This window comes from Gracilinanus agilis, chromosome 3 (genome assembly GCF_016433145.1).
Source record: "Gracilinanus agilis isolate LMUSP501 chromosome 3, AgileGrace, whole genome shotgun sequence".
NCBI lineage: Eukaryota > Metazoa > Chordata > Mammalia > Didelphimorphia > Didelphidae > Gracilinanus > Gracilinanus agilis.
In genome coordinates, this window is record NC_058132.1 from 526,635,092 (window position 1) to 526,652,510 (window position 17,419).

The following is a 17,419-nucleotide window of genomic DNA, read 5'->3' on the forward strand; positions in this document are numbered from 1 at the left end:
GCGCCAGCCCCCCCCTCCCCCCCCCCCCCCCCGCTTTCCTGGTGATGTATTTCTAGAAGAATTAATTTTCCTCTCAATGAAGCTTGTGTGGAACTTAAGAAAAATGGTCTGCTGTCATTTTTTTTAAATGCAGAAATCCTTGTGGAATTAGATAAGCTTAGAGTGATTAATTCTTCTTTAATCATCCCCCAACAAGCTTGGAATTTTTTTTCTCCCAAGTCTACTGTAGGCATCTTGCATTCTTCATTAAGGGGGAAATGCCTGGGCAGGAGCAGGCAACCCAGTGGTGGGGAAAGGCTAAATGGCTATTTACTGCCATCTAGCGCATTGCAACAAAGGCACAATACCGGTGGCTGCACAGGACAGCAAGAGCTGCTGCTTGGGCTACATTTTGCTCAAGGCTTCCCATTTCTGGGAAGGATTTGGGGGAAAAAAGGGAGGATGAAGACACGCTCCTGGTCTGGTAAGGAATGAAAGAGGCCCTACCCTTGCTTTTAGAGTTACTAGAGTGAAATGAAGCTCTGCAGTGTCCTTCCTTTCCACCTGGAAGATCTCAGAGCAGCAGAGATTATTAAGCATCCCTCTCTCCCTTATGAATGGAGACAGCTGCCCCCAGAGCCTTTTGTTTAATTGCCCAGTTTTCTTGTCATTTCAGTGTGGGAGAATGCTCCTCTGACCCAGGGTCAAACAGAGCTGTGATGATTTTTGGGAAAATTTAAACAAAAACATCCTCCCAAGGTTCAGATTAGAAGCTCTAGGAATAGAAAATTTTGGCTGGACCAGAAAATGACCATCTCCATAGAGTTTCCACACCTGAGGAAAGCTGGTCAAACCACCAGGAAACCTCAGTCTTGGGAAATGGGCTGCCCATTTGCCTCCATTGTTTCTCGTGAATTAAGGAGATGCCCACAATGGGCTCTGTTTTCCAGGGCTCAAATTTTGAAAATACTGACTGTTCTCTAATGACATGGTTTGGTCCAGTGTTACTTATTCTCAGTAGGCGCCAGTGTGGTTGAAAAGTAATGCATAATAAGTGGCCTCTATTAATCTCCCCACCCTGCAAAATTTAACCATTTAATAGTAAAGTAGAAAATATTTAATTTGATTAAAGAGAACAAAGGTTGAAGTGACTTCATTCATTGCCTAGAAAAAGGATTGAGAGAGATGGCAGAGAGAAATGTACTGATCCTGGAGGCAGGGGACTTAGTTTCAAATCTTGCCCCTGGTCCTTAATACAATGTGATTTGGGCCAGTTTAACTTTCCTGGGACTTGGTTTTCTGATCTATAAAATGAGAAAATAGAACTAACCGGCTACTGAGGTTTTGTAACATGTAATAATAGTAATGATACTAGCTATTACATAGCCCTTTAAGGTTTGCAAAGTGCTTATTAACATGTTATCTCACTTGATCTGTAGAACAACCCTTTGAGGGATGTGCTACTATGATCTCCATTTTACAAATGAGGAAACTGAGGCTAAAAAATTTAAGTGACTTGCCCAAAGATCACACAGCCTCTAAATGTCTGAAACAACATCAAACTCGGGTCTCCCTGACTCCAGGTTTCATCTGATCTACTCCTTATGTCACTTAGCTGCCTCTTAGGCAATCTCTTGGAATCTATGGAACCCTTATCAGCATAAAGTTTTTAAATAACTGAACAAAATGCTAAAATTCAGTCAGAAATGAATAAAGATAATGATGTAAGTTTTTTCTCCTATCCAAATTCATGGACCTCCTGAAATCTTTCCACTGACTCCTTTAGTTTATAGACCTCAGGTTAAGAACTCCTGTTCTAGAGCTATGATCACATGGAATTAAATAGTAAATGATAGAATATATCAGAACCTTGCTATTATTGAAATATTGAGGGAGGGTCATACCATGAATGTCACTATGTATAGGTGAGTCTGCGCACAAAGTTTTGCGTACAAAGATTCTGAACTTGCCCCTCTTGTTTTTCCTCTCCGTACCGTCTCCCCTTTGGAGGGGCATCCACTCTGATGGCTTTTCCAAACTTCATCCCTGACCTCTTTCTAGTCAATGATCCTCTATTTCCAATTTGCCTTGTTGGATGGCTCTCCCTGAATATCACCTCACAAGTCTGAAATTGAGCCTAGCATCTTTCCCTGAAAATAACTTCCTTATCTCCATCCTGAATTATCGTCTGTGACTCGTTTTCTTCTCCTCGTCATCCATATCCATTAAGTCACCAATGTTTGCTCATTCTCTTGCTTCCATCCTTTCCATTTCCATTGCTATGATCCTAGTATGAAGCCTAATTTTCATTCATGACAAGACTAGTATATAATGGTGACCCTGTGGCTAATCTAATCCATCCTGCCACATTTATTCTTTAGTTTTCCCAAACTCTTCTTTCATTATGTCAATTCTCCCCTCTACAGGGCTTCTCTATAGCCATGAGATGAAGTCCAAAATCCTTAGTTTGACATCCAAGCTCCCCCCTCCATGCCCTGGGCTCCACCAAGCTTTCCAACTTTATAGACTCTCAATTCTATCATAACTGTTCTCACACTCTTCCCCAATGTCTCATTTATGCCATTACCCTGTCTGTAATGCCTAGAATACCTTAAGTGTTCTAAGAAGTCTGAAACCTACACAAGAAAAATGGGCCTGAGTTCCCTTGCAAAGAGAATGTTGCCTGGAATCTATCTTAAGTCATTTATAAATCCATTTTTTTGGACATCTTTTTGAAGAGATTTTGAACGTGTCTTAGAGCCACTTAAATAATTCATGACCATAATTATAGAAAATCACCTCTACCATTTAGAGAAGAGGATTTGTGCTTGGTAGGACTTGATACCCAAGAGGAATTAGGCTTGAAAGCACTACCGTGTTCATCTCAGATGGCCACTTTGCTCAGATTAAAGGGCCTCTTCTAGCTTTGGGACTCAATGCCCTTGACCCCATTGGCACTTGGTGTTAAGTAGCTTCCACGGGAAAAGCCACAGTTCCGAGTCCACAAAGACTCCCTCAGATTCCACTCTGTCACAAGTGAGCATCTAACATACAAACTCAGATGCTTCAAAGGTGTGAGCAAGAAGAAGCAATGGTTCTCTCTTCCCCAAAACATTCCCCTTTCCTGAGTTTACCCAGAAGAGAAGAGACATCAATTTAATTCACATTTAAAAATGATGGCTGCCTGTTCGCTCTCTTCTCTTGACCATCCACAAGCAGACCCATCTCCCTTGTGGTTAGTAATCTGGAAGATGTCACTAATGACAGGCTTTGCATCGGATACCATCAAAGGTGTGAAATGGAAAGTTGGCCAACCTCTGCTCAGCCCAGCAGGCCATGAAGGACGGTATCTGACAAAAAGAAGGATCTTCACTCCCAGAGAAGAAGAAAAGGGGTTGGGAAATGAGATGGCAAGAGGGAAAAGGCATAGAGATGAGAATAAACACCAATGCCCATGAGGAAGCTACACTGAGAAAAGTCTGAATGAGGCTCCTGAGTACAGGGACAACTGAGGAGGATGGACATGGCTGCTAGACTGTTGGGACCAGATCCACTGGAATCAGTTCTGCTGGGCTGAAGGTATGAGAGAACAATAGTTTGTAAACTGCAACTCTGACATAAGGGAAAAGAGGATTTACCTCCAAGTGGGGGAAAAAAATAAAACCACCCACAGGACTTTCATTAAATATTTGGGCAAGTTTTCAAGATGGTGGGTGTTAGAACATAACTGGAAAGATTGCTCGAACCATCTTCTGGAAGTGGATTCATATTCTAGTAGCCAGTTTTGTACACTTGGTGCCACGTTTGCCTTGTGAGTTCTCTGCCCATGACCTCCAGCTTCGGCCAGGAGTTACAAAATCACAAAACGGTTCCTGTTTCTCTCCATCCACTTGTGCATGAGCAAATGAGTGGGGCAAAACAGAGCTCTCTGGGCACACCACATGCTAACTAAATTGGCCTAGAGGCATCCTCTGGGATAGGACATCTTCCCATCTCTCCCCAAAAAACAAACAAAAAACCAACCCCTTAGATAAACCGCTTTCTGGGCGTTTCTTGGAATTAGTACAGCGGTAAAAGTGTGCCACACTGGTTCAAGTTGGGTGACCCTGGGCCAGATGCTGTAGGCAACTCTCACTAAAAATTGCAGAGGAGGTGCCAGCCTGGGACGATGCAGAGACTTTGTTGAACTGGGATAAATGATCAGAAGTCCCATCCTTACGCCTCTGTGTTATGTAAGACAATGTAACAGTTTTCCTCTTCTCCCTACCAGAGTGAGACCTGGAGACACATTGTTCCCTTCTAAAGAGCTTGTTAATGCGGGAGTTCCAGACCCATGAGCTGGCTAAGGATCCCCCAAGGGGGCAATGGAACTATTACAAATAGCAGTTGTGATTTGTGGGTTCTCTGATCCAGATGAACACAAAACAGGGTGGTTTTAATCATTTTTTACCTCTTAACAAATTATGCAGTGTGACTCGGCAATAGAAACAAAAATTCCTTCTGTAGACCAAGTAATGTCTCATATGGGTCACACTGTATTTGAAATGTATAATGAATGAACCATTTAAAAGCATTGCTGAATTGTAGCTTTCTGTCATCCTGGATTTTCTCCATCAGCAAATGTTAAGTGACACAACTCTCATTTGGAGGCCTGTGAACTGTTGCAATATTAAAAATAAATTTTCATACTTGAAAAGGTTAAGAATTGTTACCCTGAGGTAACTTTCTGGTCAAATGTGTTTTGCTGTATTCCCTAAAATATCCAGTTCTGTCATTATGAAGAAAGAGAAATTGAATGGATCTTTTGAAAAAAATCACAGTTCCTGTAAAGTATTGTGCTATCCTCTCCATATTTAAATGAAGACCACTATGAAAGGCACTGGAAGGTAATACTAAGGTTTTTCTTCAGATATTTTGCCAGTGAAACACCAAAGGTTCATCTTTAAAAACAAAACAAACAAAACTATTCTTCATTCTGAACCTCTACTGTGAAGTGGATTTAGCCTTTGGCCAAACTTTTGGTTGCACCATTAAAGGAATAAAAGAAACAATGGTGTACAAAGCACATGGAAAGAAAAGATCATGATGGATTGAATATATAAAGAGACCTCAAGAAGACATCTTAAAGAAAGGAAAACATTATTGGTAGAAAAAGAAGAGAAGAACTAAAACCAAGAGACAGGTCTATACCTCCCAAGCCCAGCAACAATACCCTTTTGGCTTTGCCCCCCGGTATGAGGAATTGTATTCTCGGTGCTCAGTAATAGATCTTATGTGATATTTTCTTTGGTTATTGTTGATTCAGATTCATTCTTCCCTATTCCACCAACCCTAGAGTTTTAGATTAAATTAGATGATTGTTATAGCTCATCAGGTTCCAATAAGGAGATGATTGTTTTCAAGGGATTGCTATCACTATTCAAAATGGCAGAGAACAGCTGGACCCCTAAAAGTAGTGGTGGGGAACATGTTGTTTCATCTTGGCAAAAAGGTTTGAGACTGGCCTTGCACCCAAAGGCGGAGGTATCATTAACTAGGGAGTAGTTGCTAGTTGGGTGGCTCAGGTAGATACCTCCACAGCAATACTAAAGTCGATCATGGAGACACTGGTGTTTCGGTGCCAACAGACATGAACCATAGTGTTGCCCCGGTGGGGAGACTGCCTCTCCAGGGAGGTGCGGGAAGCACTGAGGTCATCCTCAGATTCTTGGTCAGCCGTGGCATCATCAGGGGACTCTGGAATGCAAAGGGAAAAAAAGCATCTCTTCTTGCCAACATGCACCACTTTTCCTTGTTAATGTTCCCAAATTTGGATACTTTGTCAGCCTGATGCAGTTTCAAAGTCTAAAACCCAACATTGTCAGAACCACAAATATTTTCCAGTTTCCCTTTGAGTTACTTTTCTCCCTCTTTTTGTCTTTAAGGAAATTGGCTCCATACCTGGCACAGGTGGTGTTCACTCTAGCTTTGGGGTTTTCTGGTTTCCTCCCCCTAACAGGTGTCAGTATAAAATCAGAGACTGTGGATTTAAAGCTAGAAGGGCTCTTAGAAACCATCTAGTACAACCTCTTCTTTTTCTAAAGGAAGCATCCAAGGTCTAGAGAGGTTGATGACTTGATTAGCGGGTCCATACATTAAGTAACAGAGCTGGGATTTAATGCAGGGTTTTTGATTGCAAAGTCCACAGTGCCATCTTCTAAAAGTAGTAAGGTTATACCAAGCTTAGTCCCAAAAAAGAGATAAGACTGCCCCTTCCTCCCCCCTTTTTTCCTGCAGAAGTGTAAGACCATGTATGGTAGAAGTGCCAAACATGCATGTGGCCTGCAATATTTCCAAGTGCTGCACAAACCAGACTAAAATGTAATTGGGAAATATTTAACAAAATAAAATGTAAACTACAATAAAATATATAGATAATGTCACTATGTATTTCTCTAAGTCAATATGTACCCACAGGGATACATAGATATACTTTAGTAGCTCCTATTTCTATCTAAGTTTGACACCATTGAAATATAGGGAGCACAGCAAATAATGTCAAACTTGGTTGGTGGTTATGGTCATTTTTCTGAAATGGTTTCTTTTATTCTTTGTTAACAAGTAATAGACCTCGGAGTAAGGAATGTATTGAGAAATGAAGGTAATATAAAAACAAAAGATAGCAAAAAATAGTAATAATTCTAAAAAAATTGACATTCTTCTGCAAATCCTTTCTTGCCCTCTATACTACTCTAAAGAATTGACTGTTAGGGTACCTGATTTCTCAACATACATATTAAATTATAACAGGTATAAAAGATGGCCAGAAATAGGATTTTAAAAAACAGATCACAATGCTAATGTTCCTTAAAATCACACTTCTTTTCCCCATATTAATCTTGGGTCAGGGGTTGACTGAGAACATTGAGTAGTTTCCATCTTCCCACCATACTTACTATTGTCAGGTGGACTACTTGCTAGTAATTCAGGGGTAGGGCCACTGCTTTTTTCTGCCAGGTCAATTGCCATCTGTATATCCTCAATCCACTTTTCCATCTCTATTCGGGAACTAGAAATAGAGATTTACATTTCATTTTCAGACCCAAAGCAACTAACAGGGGGGAACTTTATTTATTTGTTCACATCACTGAATTACCTTGCTGCAACAATAATGGACTGATGTTGACCACAAAGTGTAAGACAATGAGGAACCCCCCATTCTTCTTCACTTTCTTCTATCTGTAAGATGCAAGTTTAGAGTACACTGTTACTAGAAAGAGAAAACTGCTGGGGAAGCAATTAAAAGACAATTTTAAAAATAACTATATCATCCAAGGCATCCCCTGAATTCAAAAGATGCACATCTAGAAGTCTCACTATATTCCCATGGATTTTTGGAGCAGACATTAGTACAGTTTGTGGATTTAAAACTTGCTGAATGATTGAGCCCCCAAATGGCTCATTTATGGGTTGATGTCATCTTAGAGGAAAGTCTCTGGTAGAATGCCCAAAGAACATGTCCTGTCCTTCTATGATCTATCCTTTTTATCATGTCTTAGATGAAGGTTTATGTGGCATGCTCACGAAGTTTGAAGATAACATAAAGTTAGAGGAGGAAAAGCTAAGAAGGTGGATAACAGAGTCAGGATCCAAAAAGCACTCAGATGACTAGAGTGATGGATTGAATCTAATATGATGAAGATTAGTTGGAGATGAATGTTAAGTTTTGGTTCATTGAATTGGTGTAGCCATTTTGGAAAGCAATTTGGAACTACGTAACAAAAGTACAATTGTGCATACCCTTTGGCCTTCAGAGAGATGCTGCTGCTATGGCCTATGCTCTAAAGAGGTCAAAGAAACAAGAAGACCCATATGTGCAAAATCGATAGTAGCTTTTTTATTCTAGTAGCAAAGAATGGGAAACCAAGGGAGTGCCCATCTATTGGAAAATGAATTAGTAGATTACTGCATATAATGTATAAGAATTTCTTGTGCCATGAGAAATGGTGTAAAAAAGCAATGTTTCAAAGATTTGAGAACTCTGATCCATGCAATGGATAGCCATGATTTTAAAGGACTGAAGATGACACGTCTTAACAAAAAGGTAATGGACTCAAGATGAATAATAGGACATGTTTTGGGACACAGCTAAAGTAGAATTTGATTCACTTGATTATATACATTTGTTGCAAGGGCTTTTTTCTTCTCTTTTTCCAGTGGAAGCGTGGGTGGAAGAAAGAAGGGCTAGAGTAGGAAAGTAAAACAAAGAGGATCATTGAAGTCTCTTGAGCAAAAGAAGGAATCAGATGAATTTCTAGGAGAATACTGAAGAAGGGACCGATCATTTTTAGCTGAAAGAATAAACAGGATTGAGGGAAAGTGTTTAAGAATCAATGCATTAAATGGTATTAATATATTTCCTAAATTAATACCAGGCAGACCTGAAAAATAAGGAAAAATGAATTCTAGCCCACAAAGCAACTTCTAATCAAGTGATTCTTAACATGGGGACTGGGAATTTGTATTTAAATATTTTCATAACTATATTTTAATATAATTGGTTTCCTTGGTAATCCTATGTACTTTATGTACTTAAAAGCATTATTTGGAGAAGGGATTCAGCTGCTTAATTTTTCTGCCCATGGAGTTACTGACATACAAAGAAGTTTAAGAGACCCTAATCTAATAAGGGATCTAAACATGGCACTGCTTTCTGGGTAACTGAAAGTAATTATATGGAAGAGGTAAAAAGAACCAGAAGATGTCCATTGTAATGGGGAAAAAAGACATAGGATGTGATGGTATGGCGGCTGGGCTATGGACTGGAGTGGTTGAAGGAGAGTATACACATATGAAATCACAGGTCCCTTTTAGTCTTGAGGAGATGAATAAAGTTACAATTCCAATTCTCAAAGTTTACTCTGGGTTAAGCAGGTCAAGCCATCATGACTAGCCTTTCTCATTAATTAGAAGTCCCTCCTTTACTGACCCTCCTGATAACTCAATTCTACCTTTAGATCCTTGAGAGCAGAGCAATCTCCCCATTGTCACTCTAGAGGAGAAATGAAAGGCAAATATTATTCATACCCACTCATTTGTTATAGAGAGGAAGGAAAATGGAATGAATTTGGGAGATCATCTGTCTCTTGGCCAAGGCAAGGGTCCTAATATAAATAAGGGCTCTGTGAGGCACTCATAAATTTTTCAAGGTTTTTGCTCACAAGCGTCCACAAAACCCAAGGTTCTTTCTAGCCTAGCCTACATGTCATTAGCAACTTTTAGCAAAAGGTCCTTCGACCTGATATCATTCTGTTAACCCACTGCATACTCACTGTCATGCCATAGAGTGGGAGCTGTCCATGGACTTTGAACTGATTGGTGGCTGTCAGTCCTCGGCTTGTGTACAGCAAAACATCATTAAACTAGAAAAGTATGGAAGATCAAAATGTAAGAAGACGGAAGACTAAGGAAGATCATTTAAAACTGAAAGAATTCTATTTCAAGAGACTAATATTTAATAAACCCAAATAAAGATAAAACAAAAATGACACTCGGAGGTTGAATGACATATGCATTGATGGTCTATTGGGGAAGGGCGCTTCTACCCCAGAAAATAGAATTTCTGATCTCTACATCATGTTTATAAGTGGCATCATATCACTTCATTAACTTACAGACTTTGAGCCTCCATTATTATTACTACCCTTTGTGCTTCCCAAGGTTCCCCTTGGGTGACCCAATTCAAAAAATGTCACTTTATTCCTCCGTACTCTGCCTCGTTTAAGTATGAAGTAAACCAAAATTTAGAGCCGTTCTTACCAAGAAAAACATACGTTGCTGGAGCCCTTTTCCAGACAGCTTACTGAGGCTGCCCAGGCGAATGAATTCCTGTGGAAGAATGGAAGAAGCGAGTCATGAGCATCTCCTGCTAGATTCTTAAGCTTGAGTTAATGCCAAGATCCTTGACTTGTAGAAAACTTTGCCCTTTGTTCCTGGCTGGAATGTGCAGAAAGGATTGGAACTATGGTACAGACTTCAGAGCTCTTCATGAAGAGAGGACAAACAGAAGGGTGATACATCCTGCCTCCCTCTATATTGGTCCATGAGATTGCTTACTTTACTGCAATCTGTATTCTATCTACATTGTATTTCGACTAATTAGAAAATAACGAATAATCCTATTTTTTTAAACTTTTAACTTTTGTCTAAGTATTGATTCAAAGACAGAAGAGCAGTACAGGCTAAGCAATTTGGGATTAACTGATTTGGGTTGGGGCCACATAGCTATGAAGTGTCTGAGGTCAGATTTGAATATCCAATAAATAACTGATTCTTCATACTCAATGAATCTTTGCACATTTGAACTTTCCTGGGCCAGGTGTATGCATTTGTCAAAGATGAATTTAATTACTATTGATCCAAATTGGCAATGTGGCACAATGGATAGAAGGCCAGCCTGGTTTCAAGTCCTGCCTCTGTCACGTAACAACTATGTCACCTTGGGCAAGTCAATTAACTTTCTTAGTACTGTAAGCCATCTAATGGTATAAAATATGAGTTGACAACCTGCATTGATAAAGGGAGTCTCCATACTGGAATTTCTACATCCTAGTGAAATAATTCCACATACTAATACATACACATACACATACACACACACAGGAATCTCTTCCATATTGTGACTTTCCCTATTGCAATTTTGACATACTGTGGGTTGTCATAAGAAATTAAATTAGAATTTGAGGGGAAGTTTTGCAGAAGCTGCAGATGACATGCTAATGCCAGCAGACAACACAGAAAAAGTTTTATAACTCTTAAATGCATAAAATATGTTTAAAATCAATGTTTTTAACATATTTTTAAAAACCATACACAATTTCCTTTTTAAAGTCAAAGTAAGTTAAAAGTTTGCAAAAGAACAAGAAAGCCAAAAAATGTTACATGGATTTTCCAGATTACAAGGGTGCTGTGCCCTTAACCCCCATCATGTGAAAGGGATACCTGTTTATATATGAATATAGTCTTCCACCCAGAATACAGGTCACAAACCTATAATGAGATAACTTATAAAAGGAAACAAATATTTTCAGTTTATATTCTTCTAATGTCACACTCCAACTTATACACAAGTCAGATTTAAAGTCAAAAGTGGTCTGTATTATTCAGACTAATAAGGTTCAATTTTTTTTTATTTAAAGAACCACCAAAATTAACAGAACTGTCTCCTCTTTGTTGTTGTTCAGTCCTATCTGACTCTTTGAAACCCTCTCTGGAATTTTCTCAGCAAAGACACTGGAAATGGTTTTCCATTTCCTTAGTCACTTCATTTAACAGATGAAGAAAACGAGGCAAACAGGATCAAGTGACTTGGCCAAGGTACACGGCTGGTAAGTATATATGGCTAGATTTGAACTCAGAAAGATGAGTTTTCAAGACTCAGGGCCTGGCCCATTCTATCCACAAGGCAACCAGGCAAAGTATAAAGAAACCCTCCCCAAGGATCTTGAAATCTAGTAGGAAAAATAAAACATACACCAATAGCTAAAATACCAACTAGGACATGATAAATGCATGAGAGAGTTGTATCACGCATGCTAGGAGAGCTCAGAGGCAGCAGAGAGATTGCTTCTGGCTGGGAACCAATTTATCAATGTAAGAGGCATATTTTGAAGATCGGTAAAATAACATTTAGGAAACACTTGAATATCCTTGCACAAAGGACACAAGAAGGCACAGACATATCGCTGTTGTTATTTGAGGAAATGGTGTTTTATTAGAACTAGGTTTTGATGACCGAGGAATAGCCTCCCATCTATTTAAAAGGGATACGTTTCCAATAGATGCTTCTGACAGCACCAAATGTGGAAAGACAGGAGTGTTGCATTAAACACCATAAATGATTAAGGGAAGAAAAAAGAAGAGGCATTTTTTTCCCAGCCCCTGGTGCCTCCAGATAAGTGAGAACAAAGGAGATGTGGAGTCAGAGCTCAGTTCAATGGAGACAAAGATGGGAGATAATACTTATTATTTTGAACCAGTTCAAAAGGGGGGTGGGGGTGGGAGGATTTATACAATGAAGCATCAAATAGGGATGTACTAAACACATTTGCTAGGGGCTGAAGACACCCATTTCTGTATTGTCACCAGCTATTAAGTTTCTTATTTGTTAGTTGTGGGCTATTTACAGTCATACTTCCTTCAACAAAAGTCTCCAACAAGACACTTAACCATAGAAAGGGGAAGGAAACAGATGTACAGCCTCTTTGAGCTGGGTTCCTTCTCTTCTAGAGTGAAGGAAAGACCAATGAGGCTTGTAATTCAAAATAATAAATAGTTCGCTACGCCAGGCTCCCTCTTCCAGTTTCTCCCTTCTTTTTTCCTCTTTGGGAAAGACAGGGAAGAAGGCAGGCTGGAGAACTACCTTGCCATTGAACCAGAAATTCAATCTTGGAGGAAACTAGCTACCAGCTCGACTTTATGTCTGTGATGTATTAATGCACGATGAGCTTTTACCTGTGGTTCTAAATAAAATAGCATGTACTGAGAAAGGGCTATCTACCAGGCACCAGTATCATCCCACTGAATCTGAGAAGCAGTGGGTATAAACTATGTTGTCATAGGGTCCACCATTGGACCCAGAATCATTTTAGGAAATAGGTTATAGATGAAAAAATAGCTTGGTATGACTGACTTTGGGGGCAGGTTTCATACTTTTTCGCTTTCGAATAACAAATGTCAAAATTCTGTTTATAAACTAACTTAGAGCTCTTCTGCTCCATATCCATCCCTTCAAATAATTTTGAAATGGCTCATTCAACTTTGCAGAATTAAAGTCATCCATTAGAGAAGCCTCCTAATGACTAATTAGCTCCAATCTCTTCAGACAGGAGTCCAGACAACAAATGAGTTGAGTCTATTGGATGAGTAAGAAAACATAGTGACATTGAGATTCTGCAATGCTAACGAGGCCCTTGATCTTTATTCAGATTTCCAAATGGCCAAAGGGTAGACCCAATGAAATGATAGCCATATACTCACATGGTTACAAAAACCCAACCTTCCATTTATGTTGGAGATCAGAGTACATTTGGACATAATAAGTAATTTCCCTTGGAAGACTTGTTAGTCACTTGCTCTAATAGACATATATGAAGAGAAAATTGAGATGTCTCGATGTGATTGCAGGCAAGTTCACAAGTAGTTTCTCTAGGACCCGCATGGACCAAATATGACATGAAATGCTTAAAGCATTAAATAGTTTCTACTCCTGCACAGCAGAGATGAATACTGACTAATTTCCACCCACCCCTTTCCATATATAACTATTCCAACATGCTTCCAAACAAAGGGAACGGCTTCAGGATTTTTAAGTCTGAAATAGCCAGGCTTCCTGGAACCAAAGCTTCCATTCTTGCAAGGTCAACTCATTTTTCTTCATAGGGAAGACAGTTTGCCACTGGGGCTTAATAAAGAGCATTTATACAGGCACACCTCTTTTTATTGCATTTGCTGTATTGAACTTTGCAGATAGTGCCTTAAAAAAACCCAACAAATTAAAGATTTATGGCAACCCTGCAAAAGCCAAGTCTATGGACATCATTTTCCCAGCAGTATGGTGTCTGTGTTATATTTTGGTAGTTCTTACATAATAGTTCATACTTTTTTTCATTATTATGATGTCTGTTATGGTGATCTGTGATTGGTGATCTTTGATGTTACTACTTTAATGTTTTGGGGTATCATGAACTGTTCAGATAAAATGGCAAACAATAAAGAAATATTAAAAGTGTTTTGACTCCTCTACCAACTGGTCGTTTCCCATCTTTCTCCTTCTTCTTGGGCCTTCTTTTTCCCCAACAACAATATTGAAATCAGGCTGATGAATAACCCAGCAATGGTCTCTACACATTTAAGTGAAAGGAAAAGCCAATCAATGCAGTAAACTTCATTGTGGTCTTATTTAAGAAACTGCCCAAGTCACCCCAACCTGCAGACCCTGATCAGTTGGTCAACAGCCATCGACACTGAGGCAAGACCCTCCAACAGCTAAAAGATCATGATTCACTGAAGGCTCAAATCATGGTTAGCATTTTTAGCAATAAAGTCTTTTTTAATTAAGGTATGTACATTTTTGTCAACATATCACTACTCTTGAACACTTAATAGACTACAGAACAGTAGAAACATGACGATGACCTGCACTAGCAGACCAAATTCACGTGGCTCACCGTATGGTAATATTTGCTTTAGTGTGGAGGTGTCTGGAACTGAACCTGCAATATCTGCAAGGTATACCTGTATAGAATTGTTTTGTGAGTTGGTTTTTGTTTTTAATAACACCATATTTCTTAGTATGAATTCTAAGACAAAGGAGTGGCAAGGGGTAGGCAACTGGCATTAAGTGACTTGTCCAGGGCAATACAGCTAGAAAGGTCTGTCTGGGGTTTTAAAATGTGTAAAATGTGATCTCATTTGAGCCTCACAACAACCCTGTGAGGTAAATGTTGTTATCCCTTTTTGCAGATGAAGGGGCTTGGCAGTGTCTAAAGCTGGATTTGAACTCCAAATTCAGTGTTCTATGCACTGAAGTAAAAATCCTTCCTAGATGGAGATGATAACCACCCACTTAGGGAACTATCTAGGTTAGTAAAGCACAAACCCCTTGGCTTTAGAAACAAAGTTTAATTTTATAATAGGAATTGTATCTAAATGATACTTGGTGTTCATTTCCTTATTTCCTTAGAATAAAGGGAAAATGATGGGTAATTTCCTAAAACTATAGATCTAATCTCCACCCACCCACTTTCACCTTTCAGTGAATTAGTTCTTAAGAATTCAGTCAAGCTATTCTAAACTCCTTATCTCTAACTAAGACCCCCAAAGTGAGCTATCTGACTATAAATGGATTAATTAAATATGGATTACAAAAAAAAGGATAAATAGGAAGGACTCACAGATGTATTTGAGCCCTTACCTAAAGCCTGGGGTTGCTTCTAGTAATACCCAGATCCAGAGGACCAAACTCTGGGTTTTACCTTCATCAGTGATTTCTGACAGATGGATCTCAGGCAGATGGTCTTTGTGCTTCAGGGAATAGCTGTATACTCCAAGGCAAATACTCCATCACAGAAATCACTAATCTTTTCACAAAATTAGGATTCCCAGTGAAAATGCCAGAGCAAAAAATCCTCCTTCCCAGCTCAAAGCCAGATTCAAAGTGACCATTAATTTCCAGTAAAACCTCCCAAGATCCTTTTCTCCTTGCCAGAGTCTTCTCCCAGGGCTTCTATCCAAATTCTTCTCCTTTCTTCTTAAAGTTAATCTATGAAATTTACTCTATCCATTACTTATTTCCTACACCATGGCACCTCAGTCTGCTTCTCGGACATAAACCAGCTTACGATGAAAGCAGGTGGATCTCACCTGTTGCTCTGACCACAGGCACCACACAATGACCTGTCCTACTTACCCTTCCTGGAATCACAAGATTGTCAATGCCAATCAGGTCTTTCTTGAGTTCATGCAGCTTCTGGAAATTCTCCATCTTTATCATAGTGCCATGGAGCTGCGCCACCATTTCTGTAATCTCTGCCAGCGCAGCTAATAAAATAAAAAGCAAAGAAAGCTCTGAAGTATTTATGAGAGACATGGGGGCTGTTGGGCTATTCCCCCCTTCTCCAGTTCAAGCTTCTGGATAAAACCCTCTAGGACGACGATGTCAGAAACCATCTTTGTAGGGTTTAACAACAACGCTTCCCTCAGAGACCCCGGTGTAATAAAAACGTAGTGATTTACTTCGAGGGTTATCCTGCTTTGCTTTGGTTTCCCCACAGTGTTTGACACATATAAACAATCCCTTTACTCTTAGTTCCATGGGGTACCATTGACCTTCCAAGATAGTAACCTTGTGGCAGTAAAGAAAAAGAACCAAATGAAAGTGCTTATAGATTCTGTCACCAGGATACAAAAGATTTAAATTCATTGCCTTTTGGTCATTCTGAATGTAGCCCCTTCTCAATTTAGCTAGGCTTATTCTCCAAGGGAAGACATACAGAGCCAGAGAGATCACTTTCTAGACAAGGGAAGAGGGGCTCCAAAAAAAAAGAAAATGGATTTGCCCAAACTGACAGTGGCCATGCAGAAACAGGGCAAGAACCCAGGTTTCCTCAGTCACAGAGACTCACATTCATAAAGTGCCTGAGAGGCCATCTGCTCTAAGCTGTATCTGAAAAAGAAGGTCCTTTTAGTCCTATATCTATGATCCTTATTTTTAAAAAACAGTAAATGTTTTAAGAAGCAAATAAAACTAAATAAAGAGTTCCCCAATAGAAAAGAAAGGTAAGGAACAGAGCGGGTCAAACGAGAGATTACATTCTCTCGCAGAATGGAGAAAAGATTCTTGCCAATAGCAATTTGCTTTCAAACCACTGCAATCTAGCTTTCCAGGTTAGGAGCATCAACTAACTCCTTTTCTGGCAAGAAAACAAATGTGAACAATTTCCACCTATAGCAGTGATTCCCAAAGTGGGTGTCACCACCCCCTGGTGGGTGCTGCTGCAGCGATCCAGGAGAGTGGTGATGGCCATAGGTGCATTTATCTTTCCTATTAATTTTCCTATTAAAATTTTTTAAAAATTTAATTTCCAGGGGACTAAGTAATATTTTTTTCTGGAAAGGGCGCAGTAGGCCAAAAAAGTTTGGGAACTACTAATCTATATAAAGAGAGAGCATTAGAAGAAAACAAAATATCACCAAAAAAACCCATTGCCATCACTTTGTAAACTCCTAAATGGATAGAAAATCCATTGCTTCAAACTTCGTAGAATGTCATTACAGGCATAAAAGTCCCTCTGGGTTTCCAAAATGGCCCCAGGGGCCTTGACATCCATGAAACCTGAATCCAGTCAGGGCTCTTTATGGAGAGGTGGCTCATCGACTCACCTCTGCAGTCCCTGAAATCGGAATGGTTCGGTGGGTAATGCTTGCACAGCCTCTCCATGATTTGCTTATAGTGCATGAGCCTGTGCAAAGGCCGAAGGAGGAAGGTGTTGAGAGGCAGATAACAGACTTTCTGCAGCTCAAATTCTCGACAGAAGCTCTCCAGTCGACGGGAGTTCTTGATTCCATTCTCCAGCTCTACCAAAGCCTCGTTGTGCTTCCACAGGTGACTTGTCAGTTGCTTATAAGGGGGGGGGGGGGGGAGAGAAGGTAAATGGGGAAGAAACATGTGATGTTTGTAAAAGTGCAGCCTATATTTGGATCGATGCGGTACATGTCTGTTATTTTTGTTTAAACCCTTACTTTCTATCTTAGTAACAATTCTAAGACAAAAGGGCAAAGGCTAGTTAATGGGGATTAAATGATTGGCCCAGAGTCACACAGCTTGGAAGTACATGTCCATTCATTATTCAAGAGACATTCATTACACATCTACCATGGGATGGAGAGCCAGGGCTAGAGA

The 17,419-nt window shown here is 39.7% G+C and overlaps 1 protein-coding gene across 1 annotated transcript in view; it reads right to left on the reverse strand.

Annotated features, from left to right (window-relative positions):
* FARP1 (FERM, ARH/RhoGEF and pleckstrin domain protein 1) overlaps positions 1-17,419 on the reverse strand; it is a 324,700-nt gene that overhangs the window by 7,358 nt on the left and 299,923 nt on the right. The window contains exons 19-25 of the mRNA XM_044670555.1: positions 16,900-17,137; positions 15,428-15,558; positions 9,778-9,846; positions 9,291-9,380; positions 7,115-7,197; positions 6,915-7,027; positions 5,552-5,715 (exon numbers count right to left, since the gene is read on the reverse strand). Of these exons, the coding sequence (XP_044526490.1) occupies positions 5,552-5,715; positions 6,915-7,027; positions 7,115-7,197; positions 9,291-9,380; positions 9,778-9,846; positions 15,428-15,558; positions 16,900-17,137 (888 nt within the window). The remainder of the gene's footprint in view (positions 1-5,551; positions 5,716-6,914; positions 7,028-7,114; positions 7,198-9,290; positions 9,381-9,777; positions 9,847-15,427; positions 15,559-16,899; positions 17,138-17,419) is intronic.